Source organism: Rhinoderma darwinii, chromosome 3 (assembly GCF_050947455.1).
Source record: "Rhinoderma darwinii isolate aRhiDar2 chromosome 3, aRhiDar2.hap1, whole genome shotgun sequence".
Lineage (NCBI taxonomy): Eukaryota > Metazoa > Chordata > Amphibia > Anura > Rhinodermatidae > Rhinoderma > Rhinoderma darwinii.
The window spans coordinates 227,143,532-227,166,360 of NC_134689.1; the positions used below are offsets into that span (position 1 = coordinate 227,143,532).

The 22,829-nt window shown below is 42.1% G+C and overlaps 1 protein-coding gene across 2 annotated transcripts in view; it reads left to right on the top strand.

Moving 5' to 3' along the window:
- The window catches only part of PRKCQ (protein kinase C theta), a 199,200-nt gene extending 185,301 nt beyond the window's left edge, over positions 1-13,899 (top strand). The window contains exons 18-19 of one of the 2 annotated variants that reach the window (XM_075857478.1): positions 12,322-12,450; positions 12,715-13,898. In XM_075857478.1, coding sequence (XP_075713593.1) covers positions 12,322-12,450; positions 12,715-12,948 — 363 coding nt within the window. In that variant the 3' untranslated portion in view covers positions 12,949-13,898. Of the gene's footprint in view, positions 1-12,321; positions 12,451-12,714 lie in introns of both variants that reach the window. The other variant, XM_075857479.1, reaches the window with a different exon arrangement.
- The last annotated feature ends 8,930 nt before the right edge of the window (positions 13,900-22,829 follow it).

Sequence of the window (22,829 nt, forward strand, 5' to 3'; positions counted from 1 at the left end):
ACAATTCATTGGCAGGATAGAAGAAATTATCCACGACCTCCAATATTTCTCCCTAGATGTTAATTAATATAGAGTTAGTTACCTGGCTGTGAATGGATGTTAGTTTTAAAATTTTTAAAGACATTCTGAGGTATGAGGATTTAAAAGTCCCTTTCAGAATGGGCCACACTACCATTTGCATGGTAGTCAACAACTTTTGATTTACTAATTTTTGTAAATAAAGCCACATATGTAATTAATCGCTTCCTGACATTATTTGACCCGCACAGTGAATGCCGTAAAAATGCTAGAAATGCTGTTTTTTGGAAACCTTGCCTCCGACAAAACATTTTATAGAAAGTGATCAAAAAGTTGTACGTACCGCAAAATGCTACTACTAAATATTACAGCTCATCCACAGCTCAATTAATGGAAAAATAGAAAAGTTCCGGGTCTCAGAATATGGAGACACAAAACCATTTTTTTTTCTTTAACAAAAAAATATATAAATTTGGCATTGCCGTAATAATATTGACCCACAGAATAAAGTTAACTGCAAGCTGATTGCCGTAAATATGGAACCCAAAAAAACTTTTGAGGAATCCCAGTTTTTTTCCCATTCCACCCGACAATTTTTTTTTTCAGTTTGCCTGTACATTATATGGTACAGTAAATGGTGCGATGATAAACAACAACTGATCCCACGAAAAACAAGCCCTCATATGACTATATTGATGAAAAATAAAAAAAAGTTATGGCTTTTGGAATGCAAGGAGAAAAGAAACAAAGATGAAAAAACAAAAAATGGCTGCGGCAGCTAGGAGATAATAACTTTCAGCGGGCCCTAAATAAATACCAGGCAGAACAGCACAAAAAGGGCACCTCATCCATACACCTTTTTACATAATAAAGAAAAATAAACCAACTGCTTTATTATCAAACATAGCAGCATTCACACATAATGCAGATTCCATTCATTATATATAAATATATAAATATTGTTCATGATATGGCAAGGGTGAGTTCACACAGAGTTTTTTGCAGGAGGAAAATCTGCCTCAAAATTCCGTTTGGAATTTTGAGGCAGATTTTCCTTTGCCTGCATACCCTTTTCGCAGCGTTTTTCGCCCGCGGCCGAAGATAGTGCATGTCCCTTCTTTTTCCCGCGAGCCGGTTTTTCCGCTCGTGGGAAAATAACGCCTCCGCCTCCCATTGAAATCAATGGGAGGCATTTTCGTCCGTTTTTCGGCACGTTTTCCGACGCTGTTTCCACATCAAAAAACGTGTAAAAAAAAACTCTGTGTGAACTGGCCCTAATAGTAGCCTGCTACTTATACGGCCTGACCTTGGCCATATGCGACCAGATTTAATAGTTACTTTGTATGCAATCCTGCAGAGGGGCAATAAAGGATTACCAGTGTTACCAGGATTAGTACAAAAGTGCCTTCTAGAAATGAAATTGAGCCTCTTTCTGCTACATGACACAGTTCAGATAGTTACAAGAGATACAAGTAGAGGAAAATGCATTCATTTAGTAGAACACATTGAAATAATTGAAATGCATATTAGCCATTACAGGATTATAATTAATTGACAGCTAATATATTCCATGCAGCCCAAGACAGATAATTAAAAGCCGCCATTCATTCAGTGAGGAGAATAGAATATAATGTGATCAGAGAATATCTGACTTCAGTATATGTACGACATGTGAGCAACATTTTATTCAAGCTTCCTGTTCAGCAATGCAAAATTTTTGAGGTCAAAGAGAAATTTAGCTTTTTCACATAATATAAAACAGGTTAAGGTGATCTGCTCCCTGACACTTACTAAAATATTTATTAGCTCAAGCTTATTAGCATTGCTCAGGCTTTTAGACCTTAACCCCTTAACGACCAGGCCAATTTGAGTTTTTCCTTTTCGTTTTTTCCTTGCCGCCTTCCAATAGCCATAACATAGCAATTTCTTCGTCGACAAAACCATATGAGGTCTTGTTTTTTGCGGGACAAGTTGTAGTTTTTCATGGCACCATTTATTGTGCCGCATAAAGTACTGGGAATCTGGAAAAACAATATTTGTGTAGTGAAATGGGCAAAAAACAGCGATCACACCATTTTTTGGGGGGTTTAGTATTTCCGTCATCCATCAGGCGGTAAAAACTACATATTCACCTTATTCTACAGGTTGATACGATTACGGCGATACCAAATTTATATGTTTTTTATGTTTTACCACTTTTAAAAAAATAAAACAATTTACTAAAAAAAAAAAAATTTTGTGTTGCCATTTTCTGAGAGCCATAACTTTTTTATTTTTACATCAATTCAAAGGTATGAGGGCTTAAAGTTTGCAGGGCGAGCTGGGGTTTTCACCAATACTATTTTGGGGTACATGTGACTTTTTGATCACTTTTTATTCCTTTTTTTTGGAGAGCTAAAGTGACCAAAAAACAGCAATTTGCGTGTTTTATATATATATATATATATATATATATATATATATTTTATTTTTTTACGGCATTCACCGAGCGGGTTAAATAACGCTATATTGTGATAGTTCTGACTTTTACGGGCACGGTGGTACCAGTTATGTTAACTTTTATTATTTTTAACTTTAGTTTAGGGAAAAAATGGGAAAAGGGGGGGTTTTTTGAACTTTTAATATTTTATTTTTTTTGGAACATTATAAAAATCTTTATTTAACTGCTATTTACTTTTTTTTATTAGTCCCCCTAGGGGACTTGAAGCAGAGATCGTTGGATCGCTTGCATGATATACTGCAATATTAATGTATTGCAGTATATCATGATTCTGACAGTGTCCAGGAGTACAAAGATGGCAGACCTGGAGGCCTTTATTAGGCCCCTAGGCTGCCCTAACAGCCACTGTAAACGGCCGATCGTGCCGCAGGGGGGGGCACGATGGCGTGTTTGAGGGGGCGCTCTCCTGATTCTAACAATTTAAATGCCGCGGTCGCGATTGACCCTGGCATTTAAGGTGTTAAACAAGCAGAATCAAAGTGATCTGTCGGCTGTATAACACAGCTGTCACCCGCTGTGTATGGAGCGAGCTCAGCCCGTGAGCCCGCTCCATACTTCCCCTTAACGGCTGCCGTGTACCAGTACGTGACATGTCATTAAGGGGTTAAAGGGGTTTTACAGCCAATAAAAATTGATGGCCTATCCTCAGGATAGTCCATCAATAGCTGATGGGTCAGGGTTCGACTCCCCGGACCCCACCGATCCGCTGTTTTGAAGGAGCTGCAGCGCTCACTTAAATGGGAGAAAAGGCTGCAATACCTGTGAATTACTGCTAAATGCATGCCGAAGATTCACAGTGAACAAGAAGAAATCAAGGGGAAGCAGCGCTCCTATGACCCATCAGCTGGAAGAACTTGACTGGCCCACACATAGCCCTGACCTTAACCCCATTGAACACCTTTAGAATGGACTAAAACAGAGAATTCGAAACCAGGCCCTCTCGACCAACGTAGTGTCTGGCCTCACAAATGACTTTCAGATGAATGGGCAAAAATTCCCACAGACACACTCCAAAATCTTGTAAAAAGCCTTCCCAGAAAAGTGGAAGCTGTTTTAGCTGCAAACGGGGAACCAACTCCATATTAATGCCTATGGATTTAAAATAGGATGTCATAAAAGCTCCTGGACCCTGCACCAATCAATTGTTTCGGCTGCCTCCAGAACCAGAATAGGAGCAGAGCTGCAGTAACCCAGCATGGTCGCTATACAGTGTACGGAGCCATCTGTTTCCGGCACTGACCACTGCATTACATCTGGTGTCTGGAAACAGCCAGAACAGCTGATCGATGCTGGGTTCGGGTGTCAGACCCCACCGATCATATACTGGTGACCTATCCTGTGGAGAGGTCATCAGGATGAAAAACCGCCCCATGCCCAGACAACCCCTTTAAAGGGGTTTTCCAGCCAATAAAAATTGATGGCTTATCCTCAGGATAGGCCATCAATAGCCGATGGGGGTTGTCTGGGCATGGGGCGGTTTTTCATCCTGATGACCTCTCCACAGGATAGGTCACCAGTATATGATCGGTGGGGTCTGACACCCGAACCCAGCATCGATCAGCTGTTCTGGCTGTTTCCAGACACCAGATGTAATGCAGTGGTCAGTGCCGGAAACAGATGGCTCCGTACACTGTATAGCGACCATGCTGGGTTACTGCAGCTCTGCTCCTATTCCGGTTCTGGAGGCAGCCGAAACAGTTGATTGGTGCAGGGTCCAGGAGCTTTTATGACATCCTATTTTAAATCCATAGGCATTAATATGGAGTTGGTTCCCCGTTTGCAGCTAAAACAGCTTCCACTTTTCTGGGAAGGCTTTTTACAAGATTTTGGAGTGTGTCTGTGGGAATTTTTGCCCATTCATCTGAAAGTCATTTGTGAGGCCAGACACTAACGTTGGTCGAGAGGGCCTGGTTTCGAATTCTCTGTTTTAGTCCATTCTAAAGGTGTTCAATGGGGTTAAGGTCAGGGCTATGTGTGGGCCAGTCAAGTTCTTCCACACCAACCTCCCGCAACCATGCCTTTAAAGACTATTCTTTGTGCACTGGGGCACAGTCATGCAGGAAGAGAAAAGGGCCTTCCCTAAACTTTTCCCACAAAGTTGGAAGCATACAATTGTCCAAACTGTCTTGGTAGGCTGAAGCATTAAGATTTCCCTTCACAGGAACTAAGGGGCATAAGCCAATCCCTGAAAAACAACCCCATAGAATTATTAATCTTTGACCAAACTTTACAGTTGGCACAATGCAGTCAGGCAGGTAGTGTCCTCCTGGCATTCGCCAAACTCAGGGTCCAGTGGTGGCATGCTTTACCCCACTCCATCCAACGCTTGGCAATGTGAATGATCATGTAAGGCTTGCATGCAGTTGGTCAGCCATGGAAACTCATGCCATGAGGCTCCAGGGGCACAGTATTTGTGCCAGGTTTGGTACTCTGCAGTTATTGAGTCATCAGAGTGTTGATAACTTTTATGCACTATGCACCTTAGCACTCAGCAACCCGCTCTGTAACTTGCTGTGGTTTCTAAACACTTCTACTCTGCAATAATACCACTCACAGTTGATTATGGAATATCTTGGAGGGAAGAAATTTCATGAACTGACTTGTTGCAATGGTGGCATCCTGTTACAGTACCACGCTGGAATTCAGTGAGCTCTTTAGAATGACCCATTCTTTCACTAATGTTTGTAAAGACAGACTGCATGGCTAGGTTCTTCATTGTATACACCTCCGGCAATGGTACTGAATTAAACACCTAAATTCGATAATTGAGAGGGGTGTCCCAATACTTTTTTCCATATAGTGTATCTTATCTAGGAAAAGTGGCATCTTCTTCACCTTCCAGTAGCCTGTAGTACCTATCTTCCTGTCTGCAGTTTGGAAACCTCTTCAGTTACCATAGAAATTGTCTGAAGTAAAACAGTAAATTGACAGGAAAAGGGGATGCAACAGCATTTTCCTCTACTTCAGTGTGACTGCTAGACAGAATGCCGGAGGAGAAAAGACAGAGCAGAAGCACAAACCAAACAAATGAGTAGCTAGGTTCTCCAGCACTCTGGGCAAAGATTCAGTTTGGCGCCCCTCCCCCAATTTCTTTCCAGGCATCTCCTTCCTCCTAACCATGTTTGCTTTCTCTACCAATCAATGAGATATAATTTTATTTTTAACCTTTTTTTATGCAACTCGTGCATAAAACAATTTGTACATTTTACAAGCAATATAGTTCTATAAAGTGGTTAAGATAATAATAACTTAAAATAAAATAAAATAAAGAGGTCAGTGTGCCTTACTAAGGCTAGATTCACACGAGCGTGTGGGGAAACTCGGACGTGAAAAAACATGACATTTTTCACATCTGAGGTGCCCCCGTGCGGGTCCCGTTTTCACAGATCCCAATAGACTTGAGCCTATGTATGGATCCGTGAAAACGGAAGATTCTATTTTTCAACGGCCCCATTGAAAATCATTTGTCCGGTGACGTCCGTTAAACGGACGTATTCAACGCTTGTGTGCATATGGCCTAAAACAGATTGTATAACTGAGGCTAAAGAGACTATATGGTGACATAATGAACATCCTCCTCTTGTAGATAATGCCACACCCCCCCCCCATAGATACTGCCACACACACCCTTCGTAGATAGTGCCATACGCAGCCCCCTGTAGATAGTCCCACACCGCCCTTGTAGATAGTGCCACACAGACGCCCTGTAGATAGTGCCACACAACCACACCTGTAGATAGTGCCACAACACACCCATTGTAGATAGTGCCACACAGTCCCCCTAATAGATACTGCCACACATCCCCGTTTTAGATAATGCCACACGGCCCCCCTTTGTAGATAGTGCCACACCCACCCTGTAGATACTGCCACACTCACCCTAGAAGACATTGCCACACAAGCCCCCTTGTAGACATTGCCACACACCCCTTTGTAGATATTGCCACACAAGCTCCCTTGTAGATAGTGCCAAACACCCCCCCTGTAGATAGGGAAACACAGCCCCCCTTTGCAGATATTGCAACCCTCCCCCCCAGTATATAGTGGTACACACACACCCCTGTAGATAGTGCCACACTCCCCCCTGGAGATAGTGCCACACACCCCCATTGTAGATATAGCCACACACCCCCCTTATAGATATTGCTACACTCCCCCTAGTAGATATTGCCACACACATCCCATAGATAGTGCCACACCCTCCTGTAGATAGCACTACACCCCGCTTCTCTGTAAATAGCGCCATTGGGGCTCCCTAGAGGAGCCCCTGACGTCACTGTCCATATACAGATAGTGGTGCCAGGGGCTTCTCCAGGAGCGGAATCCCCAGCCAGAGCATCGGGAACGCTCTGGCCAGGATTACGCTCCAGGAGGAGCCCCTGACATCCCTGTCCATATATGGACAGGGACGTCACGGGTTCCCTCTATGAGCGGAATACCCGGCCAGAGCGTCGGCAACGCTCTCGTCGGGGTTTCGGCTCCAGGAGAAGCCCCTGACATCACTGTCCATATATGGACAGGGACATCATCGGCTCCCTCTAGGAGCGGAATACCCTGCCAGAGCATTGGCAACGCTCTGGAAGGGGATTCCGCTCCAGGAGGAGCCCCTGACATCACAGTCCATATAAGGACAGGGGTCAGTGGCTCCCTCTAGGAGCAGAATACCTGGACAGAGCATCGGGAAGGCTCTGACCGGGGATTCCTCTCCTGGAGGAGCCCCTGACGTCACTGTCCATATATGGACAGTTACATCAAGGGCTACTCCAGGAGAGGAATCCCCCCGGCCAAAGCTTCGGAAACGCCCTGGGGATTTTGCTCCAAGAGAAGTGAACGGCAGAGCAGGGATCGGATAGTTTCCTGCTCTGCCATAATATTCAATTGTATCTGCGCCCAGCTCGGCGCCCCCCCTACCTTCTCTCCTAGTTGCCCCCGGGGCCCATGCCCTGCCTGCCCCGTCTAGCTACACCCTTGACCCAAGCATCACACCAAGAGCCTGCTCGCTCAGCAGGCATGGAGAGAGAAGATATACATTTTCAAAAAGCATGTATAAAAATGGAAAAATACTCCAAAAAAACACTGGTTATAAATAGAATTTCTGGCTGAACTACATACAAAATTCTTCTACAACAACTTAAAGTGTGATTGTGATTATTTTCTTATAATGATAGGCACGCTTTAACCCCTCCCTGCCCCATAACGTACACTTATATCATGGTTAAAAAGCTGCTCCCGTGAAATTTTGTACAGTTACGGCATGCAGGTGTCAGGAATTGAGCCTGTACTATTCACAGCTTCAGACAGCTGTAATGTACTATATACTAGCTAGCTCCAATCCCGGCCATTTAACACCTTAGATGCCACAGGCAATAGCGAGTGGTTGAGAGGGGGTGCTCGTTCTGTACCCCATCGGCTCCCCGCAACACAATTGCGGAGTGCTGATGGTTGCTATAGCAACAAGGAAGCCTAACAGTGGCCTCCTGGCCCGTCATATAGTGAAGTTTATTAGGCTGCCTGTCAATGCAAAACTGACAGATGTAATACACTGCACTACTTACAGTAGGAGCAAAGTGTATTATACCAACAATCAGAAGTTCAGGTCTTGAATTCCACAATTGGGACTACAAAAAAGTTAAAAAATTTAAAAAATTGGTTAGAAAACTAAAAGCAATAAAAACAAATTTGCTTTTTTTCCCTGATCAAGTCCTTTATAATTGAAAAAAATGCTGAAAATGATACGAAATTGGTATCGCCGCGTCCGTAATGACTTCAACTATGTGCGGGACACAGCCTTAAAAAAAAGGCCAGAATTGCTTATGTTTGGTCACCTTGTCTCCAAACAAATTTATCAAAAGTGTCCCCAAAATGGTAGGAATAAGACTACAACTCATCCCCCAAAAACAAGCATTCACACAGCTCCAAAATATAAACGTCATGTCTTTTATTGAGCACAGGGAGAAAAATTCAGTGAACCCTCAAATTTAATAACCTGTAGATCCCCTTTAGGAGCAATCACCTCCACCAAACGTTTCCTGTAGCTGCAAATAAAATTTGCACAACGGTAAGGAGGAATTTTGGACCATTCCTCCCTGCAAATGTTTTTCAGTTCATCAGTATTCCTGAGATGCTTTGTGTGCACCATCCTCTCCAAGTCATGCCACAGCCCCTTGATAGGGTTAAGGTCAGAACTCTGACTTGGCCAAAGCACAAATCTTCTACCATTCTATGGTTGATTTACTTGTGTGCTTTTGGTCATAGTTTTGTTGCATCACCCGACATCTCTTCAGCGTGAGGTTATGGACGCTGCCCTTACATTCTCCTATAAAATGTTTTGCTAAACTTTTAATTCATTGTTCTTTGAATGAGTGCAAGGCTTCATGGCCCTGAGGCAGCAAAGCAGCCCCAAACCATGATAATCCCTCCAGAATGCTTCACAGGTGGGCGAGGTGTTGGTGTTCTTTTTCCTATAAACATAGCTTTGTGCATTTGTGCTAAAAAGTTCCACTTATGTCTTAACTGTCTCTAAAACATTTTCCCAGAAGCATTGTGAAACATCCAGGTTGTTTCGGCAAACTTTTTTTGGGGACAGCAGCGGCTTCCTTGGTGGTGTCCTTCCATGAAAACCATTCTTGTTCATTGTTCAGTAGGTCTGTTGCTGTTATCCATGGGCTCTTTCTCACGTCTTTCAGGATTGCCCATTGGACTGATTTTAACAGGAAGCCCATTATGAGGGGGAGTAGCAATCGTCCTGAATTTTCTACGGTTGTAAATCATTTTTCTAACCGTGGATTGATGTACTGTATCCCCAGGTCTTTAGCAATACTTTTGTAGCCTTTTCCAGCTTCACATATCTCTATAACACGACTGAGGTTATTTGGCTCAAGGTATGGGTAACACTCACCAATCAGATTTGACAGTAACCAGGCTTTTTGTGCCTATATTTAATAGGCAAAGCACCTGTAAAACCCACACTTCCAATCTCATCTCCTTTATTAAAACATCTTTTGCCAATTAGCTCTAAAATAAATCATTAACACAGACGTTTACATACTTTTTCACCCTGTACTGTGTTTCATCAATGTGCTCAATAAAAGACATGACAAGTATAAGTGTTTGTGTGTTATTAGTTTAGTTAGATTGTGTTTATCTACAATTGTGAGTTAGATAACAATCACATTTTATTAGTAATCAATAAAGAAATGTAGGTAATTCAAAGTGCACTTACTTTTTCTTGCAACTATATCGATACAGAACATTACACACATGAGAAAAGATATACCTGTATTTATAAAGCTCAAATATATACTACAGTTCTGTACACTATTTGAAGTTTGTAACGTCAGAACCAATATAGATTGACCACAGTATAAGGCTTTGTTCACACTTGCAGTTATGGTAGTTTTATGCTAAGAATAGTGTAGTCTGCAGCGCTATTCTTGCTATCAAGAGTACAGAAACCCGCAACAGAAACCAGAAATACATCATTTTTAAAGAGGCTCTGTCACCACATTATAAGTGGCCTATCTTCTACATAATGTGGTCAGTGCTGTAATGTAGATTACAGCAGTGTTTTTTATTTAGACGGAGTTATGACCTATATTAGCTTTATGCTAATTACTTTCTAACCAAGTGGGCGTTGTGGAGAGAAGTGTATGACGCTGACCAATCAGCGTCATACACTTCTCTCCATTCATTTACACAGCACATAGTGATCTAGCTAGATCACTATGTGCAGCCACATACACACATTAACGTTACTCAAGTGTCCTGACAGTGAATAGCCATCACTACCAGCCAGGACGGGATGTCTATTCGGAATCCTGACACTTGCGAGATTATGCTGTAAACTGTAATTTAAAACGAGATTACGCTTGCCTTTCTGTAAATCTCACACAAACGTTACCGAAGTGTCAGGATTCTGAATAGACATCCTATCCTGGCTGGTAGTGATGTCTATTCTCTGTCAGGACACTTGAGTAACGTTAATGTGTGTATGTGGCTGCACATAGTGATCTAGCTAGATCACTATGTGCTGTGTAAATGAATGGAGAGAAGTTTATGACGCTGCTTGGTCACTGATTGGTCAGCGTCATACACTTCTCTCCACAACGCCCACTTGGTCAAAAAGTAAAACACGCCCAGTTGTCCATTAAGAAAGTCATTAGCATAAAGCTAAAATAGGTCATAACACCGTCAAAAATGATCGTTTTTCTAAATAAAAAACACTGTTGTTTTCTACATTACAGCGCCGATCACATTATGTACAGGATAGGGCACTTATAATGTGGTGACAGAGCCTCTTTAAGTCAATGAGATCCATCAGGATTCATTGAGATCCATCATAGCTGTCATCGCTAAATTATGAACAGAAGCCATGATGCTAATGTAATGGAAGGTCCTTACCATATGAAGTTACAATTTTTTTTTTTTTACAATATTAGGATGAGTTTACTGGAGGAAGACATTTTTAACCAGACATATTCAAATATGAAAATACAGAAAAAACTGGAAAGAGAAAACATTTAATTTTAAAAATTTAAAAATACTGTTTGTGATCCATGGTTGAACTTGATGGACATGTGTCTTTTTTCAACCGTACTAACTATGTAACTATGTCAAAAGCATTAATCCTTTTTTATTCTTAATTCTTTCTTTCATTTTATTTAAAATATACTTAAACTGTCCATAGTTATAAGGTAATCATCAGTTAAAATGTTGCCGGCATTTCTTGACAAGTTTATTTGCACACAACTTCTGACAGATATTCTTATCTTCCATGTTGTTTTTGGCATGCGTATACTCATATTCTGTTTTCTGAAGTTTATGCTACAAATAATCATTTGTGGTTGAGGAGACATTATGGACATAACAAACATAATAGAACATGGATTTGTCACTTGTTTGCCTCCAGAGGTGGTATCTTTATTTATTTTTATTTTGTGTATGATCATCTGAGGATGACTTATCTCTACGTAATGGGGCAGATTTATTAAGACTGGCGTTTGATACACCAATCTTAGCTTTCTGCTCCGCTGGAGTAAGATGTAGCGGATTTGTTAAGAGGAGTATGTCTCTTAAGATATTTGCTGCATTTTTCTGCTGGCTGTGTCGCCACAATTATGGAGTAGCAACCACGGCCATGTGACAACTATTTCTGTCGTTGTCCCCCATCGGACATAATATAAAAAAATTATACTGACCTCAACGCTCCTCTTTGTTTCTCCTATCCGGGTCCCCTCACCATGCTGCAGCTCATACAAGGTCCTGACTCCGAGCAGCGCCAATGTCTTATAAGTGACACAGCACTCAACATCCTAGTACGTTGTATGAGACACAGAATGGTGAGGGGACCAAGAGGGGAGATGCTAAGGTGAGTATACATATATTTATTTATTTTTACCGATGGGAGGGGGATGTCTGATTCGGGAGCAAGGTTCAGGGCCCGGCACAGGCCTCCACCTTGCTACACCCCACAGAGTGAAATATACACTGAGTAGATTTCCGCTATAATTTACGCCAGTTTTCTAGCGTGAATTATAATAAATTTGTCGTGCTGTGTCCCCTTTTGTTAAGGCACGTCCCTTTCCACAAAAGTGGTAGGGGTGGCGTAAAAAGGCCCAACTTTTGCAGCCATTTGTGAATTTTCTACGGCAGAAAACTGAAATAAATCATTTGGAATAATCAAGGTGAGCAAGGTGGAAGGAAACAGGCCCCCATCATTACCCAAATAGCATTAATTTTAGACAATGTTAAAGGGATATTTATAAAACCCACTTACACATATCGATCTTATTTGCAATCTTTAGCTCTTTGTCAGAGAACCAGAAAGAAGACTTGGAATCAAAGGCAACATTCGTCAGCACTGCTTCTTCCAACATATAGACTGGGAAAGACTGGAAAAAAAGGAAATTGAGCCCCCATTTAAGCCTAAAGTGGTAAGAAATAGATTTTACTCAGCATATTTTTGTATACATCTACTGTATATAAATATATAAATCCCTGGCCTTGTGACTCAGGAGTGAAGCTGAAGATTCCTATAAATGTTACGGTGGTCATCACTTCAAGCCTAAAGACCAAAGGGCATAGGGATCTGAGTGATTTCATGTTTTTTCTTCTTCATCTTTAAAGATCTTTATTAAGAAGTAATGGATCCCAAAAATATATGTGTTCACAATACTTTCCTCTCCCCCCTCCCCCAGAAATCAGCACATGACTGCAGCAACTTTGACAAAGAATTTTTGACTGAGAAAGCCAGAATATCAAGTACAGACAGAACATTGATCAACAGCATGGACCAAAATATGTTCAAAAACTTTTCATTTGTGAATCCAAAAATGGATGCACTCGTCTGCGGAGATGATTTACATCGTAACATTATCAAATTGCAAATGAATTTGCATGAAAACATTTCTGTCCCCCCACACTCATCATGATCACTGAAGGTGGAAATAGACTATATGTAACATAACGTTGTGAGACGCTTTTTAAATATCCCAATATATGTGGAAAGGTAATAGACGAGTATTAAATAGTATCAGATAGAAAGCTGTATTTATTGTATGCTGATGACTTGGGGACAGCTGAGAGTAGTTTGTCATTGTCATTGGGATGCAGACATGTACAGGTAAATAGTCATCAATAATTCTATTTCTCAATTTAATCTTTCTGTAAATATATTTGTAAATTAATAGAAATTACTCATGTACTATAAAGGTCGGTTCAACATAGTACTTCATGTTATAGTTTCAGTTTCAGTAGTTGTGATGTCATGTTATATTAAATACATGTTATGCCTAGTACCATACACTTCATGTGATCTGCGTAGGAAATCCCTGGTCAGAACACAATAATTATGACAAAGCACTAGAGATTGGACAGCGTAGGAATGTACTTAGCCAAAGCTTATGACTGACATAAATGTTTGCTCACATACTATCCTGGGACCATGTAAACGTTGTCCTGTGGCCTACAACTTTAGCATATAATACCCAATGTAAGGCCCCATGCACATGACCGTAAATTTGGCAGTAATTACGGCCCCATTCAGTTTTTAGGCGCGGACATCTTTCCATATTGCTACGGATGCGTGTCTGTGTCGTAGAACTTTGGCGGGAATTATGGAGCATGTCCGTTTTTTCGTATTTTACGGGCCGTGCTCCCATACTTTGAATACGAGCACAACCGTGTGCACGGGGCCTGAGTAGCAGCAAATGTCTTAAGATGTATAATATTTTAGAATAACAATCTTATGTAACAATTTATTAAGAACATGTACATGTGAACATTTACGTTTTTAAAATGTATACTGTTTATGTAGATGCGACTTATTGATACGTATATAGCATATTAAATGTTTCAAAAATGAAGAATAGAAAAGTAGACTAAACAATGAATCTGGAATTGCAGTAATAAATTGCTTTAGAATTGTGTTAGTGTCACGAGGCGGGGTGAGGACCCACTGGGCCGTACCGCGTAGCGGGGTAGCAGCTGGCCAACTAGGTACAAAACAATGTCTATAGTTCAAAACGGGTACCTGAGGCAATAGTAGACAGTGGCAGGATCACGACTTGGCTTTCACAGCAGGTGACGCCGCGGATGCGGCGGAAGACACGACTTGGCTTTCACAGCAGGTGATGCCACGGATGCGGCGGAAGACACGACTTGGCTTTCACAGCAGGTGACGCCGCGGATGCGGCGGAAGACACGACTTGGCTTTTACAGCTGGTAACGGTAGTACGGGATACAGGGTACAGGCAGCAGGAACGGGCAACACTGGGAACTGGAAAACACTGGGAGACCTTTAGCAAGACAGACTAGGGAATACAACAACACTCAGGCAAGGAACCAGTGGGCAGAGCTCCTTTTATAGTCCAGCAGCCATTTGGGCTAATACCTGATTACAGGCAGCTGGACGCGTACTGGCCCTTTAAGGCCGTGCACGCGTGGGCGCGCGCGCCCTGCGGGGAACGGCGCGAGGACCCGGAAGACAGCGCCGGCGACTGCCAGAGGGAGGAGGACACCGAGCAGAGAGGCGTCCATGGCCGGGATCGTCAGGGGGTGAGTCAGAACGGCGATCCCCGGCCATGGACGTAACAGTTAGAATGCAATAAACTATGTCAACGTTTTACCTACTGAAGAACAGTTATTATTGTTTAACATAAAAAAAACCATAAATGCAACTATCACATTTTGAGAAAATCAACTTAACTTTGATAATGGGCAACTAACTCTCTTACATAGCAATATATCACAATCATATACAGTAGTCCATATACAGTACACCGCGTTCCAAATTATTATGCAAATGTTATTTTTCGCTGATTTTCCTAAATAGTCGATGCAAATGACAGTCAGTATAATCTTCAAGCCATCAACCGTTGGAGTATAATGCGAATTTTATTGAACAAATCTCCTAATGATATCAGATTTTTTTTTAGAAGTAAAAAACTCAAAATGCACTGTTTCAAATTATTATGCACAACAGAGATCAAAACATTTTAAAGGTTGTAAAGAGAACTAAAATGGTCATTTGTTGAATTTGCAGCATCAGGAGGTCATATTTACAGAAATCAAAAGCTCTTTCAATCAAAAAAAACTTAGCAGGCCAAGTTACATGTTAACATAGGAACCCTTCTTTGATATCACCTTCACAATTCTTGCATCCATTGAATTTGTGAGTATTTGGACAGTTTCTGCTTGAATATCTGTGCAGGATGTCCGAATAGCCTCCCAGAGCTTCTGTTTTGATGTGAACTGCCTCCCACCCTCATAGATATTTTGCTTGAGGATGCTCCAAAGGTTCTCAATAGGGTTGAGGTCAGGGGAACATGGGGGCTACACCATGAGTTTCTCTCCTTTTATGCCCATAGCAGCCAATAACACAGAGGTATTCTTTGCAGCATGAGATGGTGCATTGTCATGCATGAAGATAATTTTGCTACGGAAGGCACGGTTCTTCTTTTTGTACCACGGAAGAAAGTGGTCAGTCATGAACTCTACGTACTTTGCAGAGGTCATTTTCACACCGTCAGAGACCCTAAACTGGCCTACCAGCTCTCTCCCCATGATTCCAGCCCAAAACATGACTCCACCACCTCCTTGCTGACGTCGCAGCCTTGTTGGGACATGGTGGCCATTCACCAACCATCCACTACTCCATCCATCTGGACCATCCATGGTTGCACGGCACTCATCAGTAAACAACACGGTTTGAAAATTAATCTTCATGTATTTCTGAGTCCATTGCAACCGTTTCTGCTTGTGAGCATTGTTTAAGGGTGGCCGAATAATAGCTTTATGCACACTTGCAAACCTCTGGAGGATCCTACACCTTGAGGTTCGCGGGACTCCAGAGGCACCAGCGGCTTCAAATACCTGTTTGCTGCTTTGCAATGGCATTTTAGCAGCTGCTCTCCTAATCCTATTAATTTGTCTAACAGAAACCTTCCTCATTATGCCATTATCTGAACGAACCCATCTGTGCACTGAATCAGCCACAAATCTTTTCACAGTGCGATGATCACGCTTAAGTTTTCTTGAAATATCCAATGTTTTCATACCTTGTCCAAGGTATTGCACTATTTCACGCTTTTCGGCAGCAGAGAGATCCTTTTTCTTTCCCATATTGCTTGAAACCTGTGGCCTGCTTAATAATGTGGAACGTCCTTCTTAAGTAGTTTTCCTTTGATTGAGCACACCTGGCAAACTAATTATCACAGGTGTCTGATATTGATTACAATGATCCAAAGAGCCCTAAGACACAATACCATCCATGAGTTTCATTGAAAAACTAATAATTAAATGTTTATGACACTTAAATCCAATGTGTATGATAATTTGGTACACGGTGTAGTAACTCATGTCATGATTGTCCAGCACACACTTGTAACAAGAAGTATCTGACTCTGTCCACTGATCAAGTGTTCTTATCCTGAAACTTTCTTTATCTGTTTTGTAGGGGTGTACATAGACAGCAGAGGGCCCCTGTGAAAGAACATTATGCGAGCCCCTAACTCTTCAACAGCTCATCAAAGAACACTCTGCCTTGTGTCTCTCTAACAATCCACCAATAATTGTCGGCCATTGTCATTAGCTCAGTCCCTTACATGCAATCCAACAGACAGTACAAAGCTGGGCCCCTCTACTTGCTGTGCTGCTACACCGTTTGCACCAATGGTATGTTCACCCCTGAGTTTTAGTTATAATCAGAGTACCTTTTATTTCACAGGGTTTTCCTCTTCTGGTGCGCTTTAATCTCTTATTCAAGGCTATGTACACCTTCGAAAGCGAATTGATTTTTTTTTATTTTTTTTTAATAAAAAGGTCAATCAGTGTGTTTGGTGCAACTTTTTTAATTAGTTTTTATTAAAAATTATTTTTACTTTTCAAGATACAGCTGCTCTGAATTCTGTATACAGAGCAGATGTATCGTGCGCTAAGACCTGCATCCGTCAGGTCAGCAGCACTAAAGGGTTTAGTGCCAGCGGGTCCTGCGTGTCTCTGACACGCAGGAAAAAAAGGTACTATGCAATAAGTGATATTTTATTTTACATATAGCGAAAAGTAGTAATCCAAAAATAGGTTTAACGTTTCGGTCTATAACATTCGACCTTCTTCAGACATGGATTAAGTCAGTGGATATGGATATGCGGCAATTGCGACCTCGGTCGCTGTTAGGTAATGGCGCAGGATCCATCTGTAATCGATCACATCTAAGTTATGAACTTAGATGTGATCATTAACAGCTCGATCCTGCATATCTCAGTGAAACTGTTAGTGCTGCTGACCTGACGGGTACAGGATTGAGAGTAAGATACAGCTGCTCTGTATACAGGATACAGAGCAGCTGTATATTAAAAAGTAAAAATAATTTTTAATAAAAATGAAATATAAAGTTGCACAAAACACACTGACTGACCTTTTTATTACTTCCAAAGGTTTACATAGCCTTTAGGCAGAGTTCACACGGGGCGGATACGCTGCGTAACAGCACGCAGCATATCTCCCCTGTGCGCCACAGGAAATTCCGGGCAAAAACCGCACCAAACTGTGGTGCAGTTTTTCGCCCGTAATGTCCGCTGCGGAAAACTGCTGCACTTAGCCGGCCTGCTAGCCGGCTAAGTGCAGGCCGCTGCAGCCTGTGATTGGCTGCAGTTGCGGTCACATGGGATGAAACGTCATCCCAGGAGGCCGGCCCTCTGACATCATCCAGGCCGGCCTCCTGGGATGATGATTCATCCCATGTGACTGCCGCTACAGCCTGTGATGGACTGCAGTGGTCACATGGGATGAAACATCATCCCAGGAGGCCAGCCTGGAGGAAGAATTTTTATTTGTAGAGTTGCGTGTTTTACCTCCCCATTGAATTCAATGGGGAAAACACGCAACAATTAGGCATCATTTACGCAAATACAATTGACATGCTGTGGAATAAATCTCTGCACCTCAGGTCAATTTCTGAGCGTTTTCTCCGCTCAATATTTACACAGCGTGTGGATGAGATTTGTTTTATCTCATCCACTTTGCTGTTACTGTATTTGCTGTTGTTTTTTCCGCAATGAATTCCATTGCGGAAAATCTGCAGTATTTACGCATCATGTGAACTGACCCTTAGGACCCATGCACACGACCGTATATTTCATCCGTAATTTCAGATCATAATTACGGACCCATTCATTTCTATAGACCACGGACACCATTCAGTATTTTTACTGATGGCTGTCCGTGCTGAAAAAATTATATAACCCATCCTATTCTTGTCCGTAATTACGGCACGAACAAGAATAGGACAGCCTATGTGGGGTTCCGTAAACACGGACGGCTACGGATGTGCATCTGTAAACTGTACGTATTTACGGAAACGTTGCTATGCAATATGTTGGTGACATCATTTGCAGCCTCCCTCTTTTTTTACGGATCCGTATATACGGATCAAATAGAAATGCAATACGGACCGTATTTACGGACAGTAAAAACGGATAGATGAAAATAATGGTGAATTTATATGGGGTGTAAAAATATGCCACAAAATCAGCATGGACGACACTCCAGCTTTCTTAAACGTGCTCATTTTTCTGTGTTTAATGAGCATTGCCTATTTTGTGGCATTTTCACTGTGGATTTGTGTTGCAGATTTTAGTGCAGAGTTTGAAACAGCATTAAAGTAGAAATTCCGCAAAATCTACAACACATAGGTTATAGAGTGGAAAGATTTTCCACAGCATGAATAAATTGGATTATTTTTTACATAGCATAGCATGGAGTAATGTTCTGCAGAAATTTTATGCAATGATAATACTCAGTGTTTACACCATGTGTGAATTCCGCCTAATTGTTCCTAAGCATGGCCACATTACATTGAACATTCTCAATTGATTACTAGCACCAGTATTTGTAATGTCATATTATGTCATAGTGTGTTAATGGTGTGCCAACGTATTTCTGTGCTTTCTCACTGGGTAGGGAAGTGTAATTGTTTTTCGTAGACACGCTCTCCCTATATCACAGGCTGGCGGTGCAATGAAAATTCGGTATTTCATCAGTATATCTAAAAAGTATTAAGCAAAAAGAGCCTGCGCCATTGTGTAATATATAGGTTGTATAGGTGCAGTATAGAAATGCTGTAGTCACATAAAGTAAAATTTGATTCTCGGTTATTGAACCTCCCCATCTGCGGTCTGTGTATTGTCCTCCGGTAGTCCTGTTGTATCACAAGTCATGCTGATATAGTAATCGTATAGATCATTGGGGCTATAAATTCCATGGGAAAGTAACAGACTTGGCCACGATTTTTGGTCAAAAGGTTAGTTTTTATTTTAAATTAGCTCGAAAAACATAAAAGTTTTTGTCTAAAGGCTGGTAAATGAAAACAATAAATAAAAACAATAAATAAAACCAGGATGTCACAATTTCGCAGAATTCGCTGATGAATTAAATTTGGTGGATAAATAACGTGATGTCTCCTCCAGGAAATTCAACACAAGGTTTCCCCCCACTTTATACTTACCCTAACAGGGATTATGTGTGGTATGTTCACACGCAGTGTTTTCAGGCGGAATTCGGGCATTTTACGCCTCGAATTACGCCTGAAAAACGCCCCTAATATGCCTACAATCATCTGCCCATTGCTTTCAATGGGAATTAGAAAGTTCTGTTCCCACGAGCCATTATTTTACGCGTTGCTGTCTAAATACGATGCGTAAAATGACAGCTCATCAAAAGAACACTGGACACTTCTTGGGATGCTTTTGGAGGCTTTTTTCATTGACTCCATTGAAAAACAGCTCCAAAAATGGCCGTAAAAATGCAGCAAAAACCGTGAGTTGTTAAAAAAACTTCTGAAAATCAGGAGCTGTTTTTGCCTGAAAACAGCTCCGTATTGTCAGACGTTTTTGCTCACTGCGTGTGAACATACCCTTACTGTACAAATATAATGGCGGATGGGTGGGTGGGAATATTTTACTTCACTATAAGGGGCGACTTAAAATCCCTAAAACTAGAAAAAGAATAAGATAAAATACCATATATGTCACCCTCCATATTTTATATAAAAGATGGACTGGTTCATGATATTGTTTGCATAATCACTAAAGGCCCTATTACACCGGCCAGTTTTGGCCGGTGCTACGAGCACCGATCAACGAGACAGTTTGCTGATTGGCGCTCGTTTGCTCCTGTCACAAGGAGCTATGGATGGGGACGAGCTGTCGTTACTCCGATCGCATGTCCCCATACATTATTATCATGTTGGCAGAGCGTCTCGCTGTTTACACAGGGTGATGTGCTGCCGACAACGATTATATTTCAGTTTTTTAAAACGATGCGATCAGCAGATGAATCAGAGTTTGCTCGTTCATCTGCTGATCCTTCTCTGTTTACACATCACAATTATCAGGAACGAGCGTTCTATGAACGCTTGGTCTGCCCAATAATTGTCTGGCGTAAAAGGGCCTTTACTATCCTAACATTAACCCAGCAAATAGCTATGATAGCAATCACAAAAATACAAAGACAGTAGTGTCCTTGATGGTAATGGCTCTGTAAGCAATTTACAACTAATACAATAATAAAGGCCAATAAGTACAGTTCAGCTTGGTCATAGCCTCATATGCACATTCCTTGCTGATGACCAGTAGCGCAGTTCGGCTTGGCTATTAGGGTATGTTCACACGATGAGAGGCATTTACGTGTGAAAAGACAGACTGTTAACAGCTGCCTCGTTTCACACGTAAATGCTCCTCGCATTTTGCGAGCCGTCTGAGACGCTCGTAAATCTTGAGCTGTGCTTCATTGAGTTCAATGAAGAACAGCTCAAATTACGTGGCAAAGAAGTGCCCTGCACTTCTTTGCCGAGGCAGTCCATTTACGCATCGTCGTTTGACAGCTGTCAAACGACGACGCGTAAATTACAGGTCGACTGCACAGTACGTCAGCAAATCCATTCAAATGAATGGGCAGATGTTTGCCGACGTATTGTAGCCCTATTTTCAGGTGTAAAACGAGGCATAATACGCCTCGTTTACGCCTGAAAATAGGTCGTGTGAACCCAGCCTAACTCCATAAACAGTTGTCGACTCGTGAGTTCAGTATTAGCTCTACAAGCAATTTCCAACTGATACAGCTCTAATGACCCATAAACACAATTCAATACTAAATGATGTAACAATGTCTGCTTAGGACAACATTTCATTCCTATTGGATTATTATCACCACAGTGCTTAAGTTCTTCAATCGCATCGTCTATAACTCAATATAAAACAGCCTAATACCTGTTTGCAGAAAAACACTGCCAAGTTCTTAGCATGCTGTGACATTCATCCACCGCAGCTTCCCATTTGTCAGACATCAACTGGCATAGACTCAGTCACACATGTGTCTGCGGAGGGCAGATGTGGGTTGTCTCACAGTGATTTGATGCCAGGGTAAGCTGACAGGAAGAAGAAGCCAGAAATAAATACATTAAAAGACTTAGGCTGAGTTCACACAGGGTGGATACGCTGCGCCACAGTGAATTCCGGGTGAAAAACCGCACCAAACCGGAAAGTCAGCTGTGGAAAACTGCAGCATTTAGCAGACCTGCTAGCAGGCCGGCCTCCTGGGATGACATTTCATCCTAGGAGACCGCTGCAGCCTGTGATTGACTGCAGCGGCGGTCACATGGGATGAAGCGTCATCCCAAGAGGCCAGCCCTCTGAGTTCATCCAGGCCGGCCTCTTGGGATGACGTTTCATCCCATGTGACCACTGCTACAGCCTGTGGTTGGCTGCAGCGGTCACATGGGATGAAACGTCTTTCCAGGAGGCGGGCCTGGAGGAAGAAACACAGACTCCTGGGTAAGATTTTTTTATTTTTCTGAGTTGCGTTCTTGTGCCGCAAAAAATGCAACAACTGCTATTTGTTGCAGGATTTACCTGCAACAAATAATCAGCGTTTACGCAAATATAATTGACATCTTGCGGAATCAAATTCGGCAACGCAGGTCAATTTCTGAGCGTTTTTTCCGCTCAGTATTTACGCAGCGTGTGGATGAGATGTTTTTTATCACATCCACCTCGCTGCCACTGTATTTGCTGCAGATTTTCCGCAACTAATTCCGTTGCGGAAAATCTGCAGTATTCACGCAACGTGTAAACTGACCCTGACAGTTGTTGTGGCTTACAGGTAGTATTAGGGATGGGGGATTTTAACCTAAAGCAAAACATGATTGAACATGTAACTTCGATTATGATTAATGAACGATTAATTAGGCAACACCGCTTTTTGCATGCCACGCCATTGAATAAATATTTATCCCCTGGGCCTGCTGTATACTGCTGTATATAATATATCCCCTGACACTGCCCCCACACAATATATTGCCCCCGTAGTACTTCCCACACAGTATAATGTCCCATAGTTGCCCCCACACATCATAATGATCCCATAGCTGTCCCCATACAGTCTAATGCCCCTATAGATGCCCTCCACAGAGTATAAAGCCCACCAATAGCTGCCTCTACACAGTATAATGCCCCCATAGCTGCCACCACACAATATAATGCCCCCATTAATGCCGCCGACACAGTATAATGCCCCCCATAACTGCCCTCCACACAGTATAAAGCCCCCATAACTGCACTCCACACAGCAAAATGCCCCCATAACTGCCCCCTCAAAGTATAATGCCCCTAAAGATGAACCATATAACTTCCCTCCACACATCATAATGACCCTATAGCTGCCCCCACAAACAGTATAATGCCTCTATAGCTGCCTTCCACACATTATAAAGCCAGACATACCTGCCCACACACAGTAAAATGCCCCCATAGCTGCT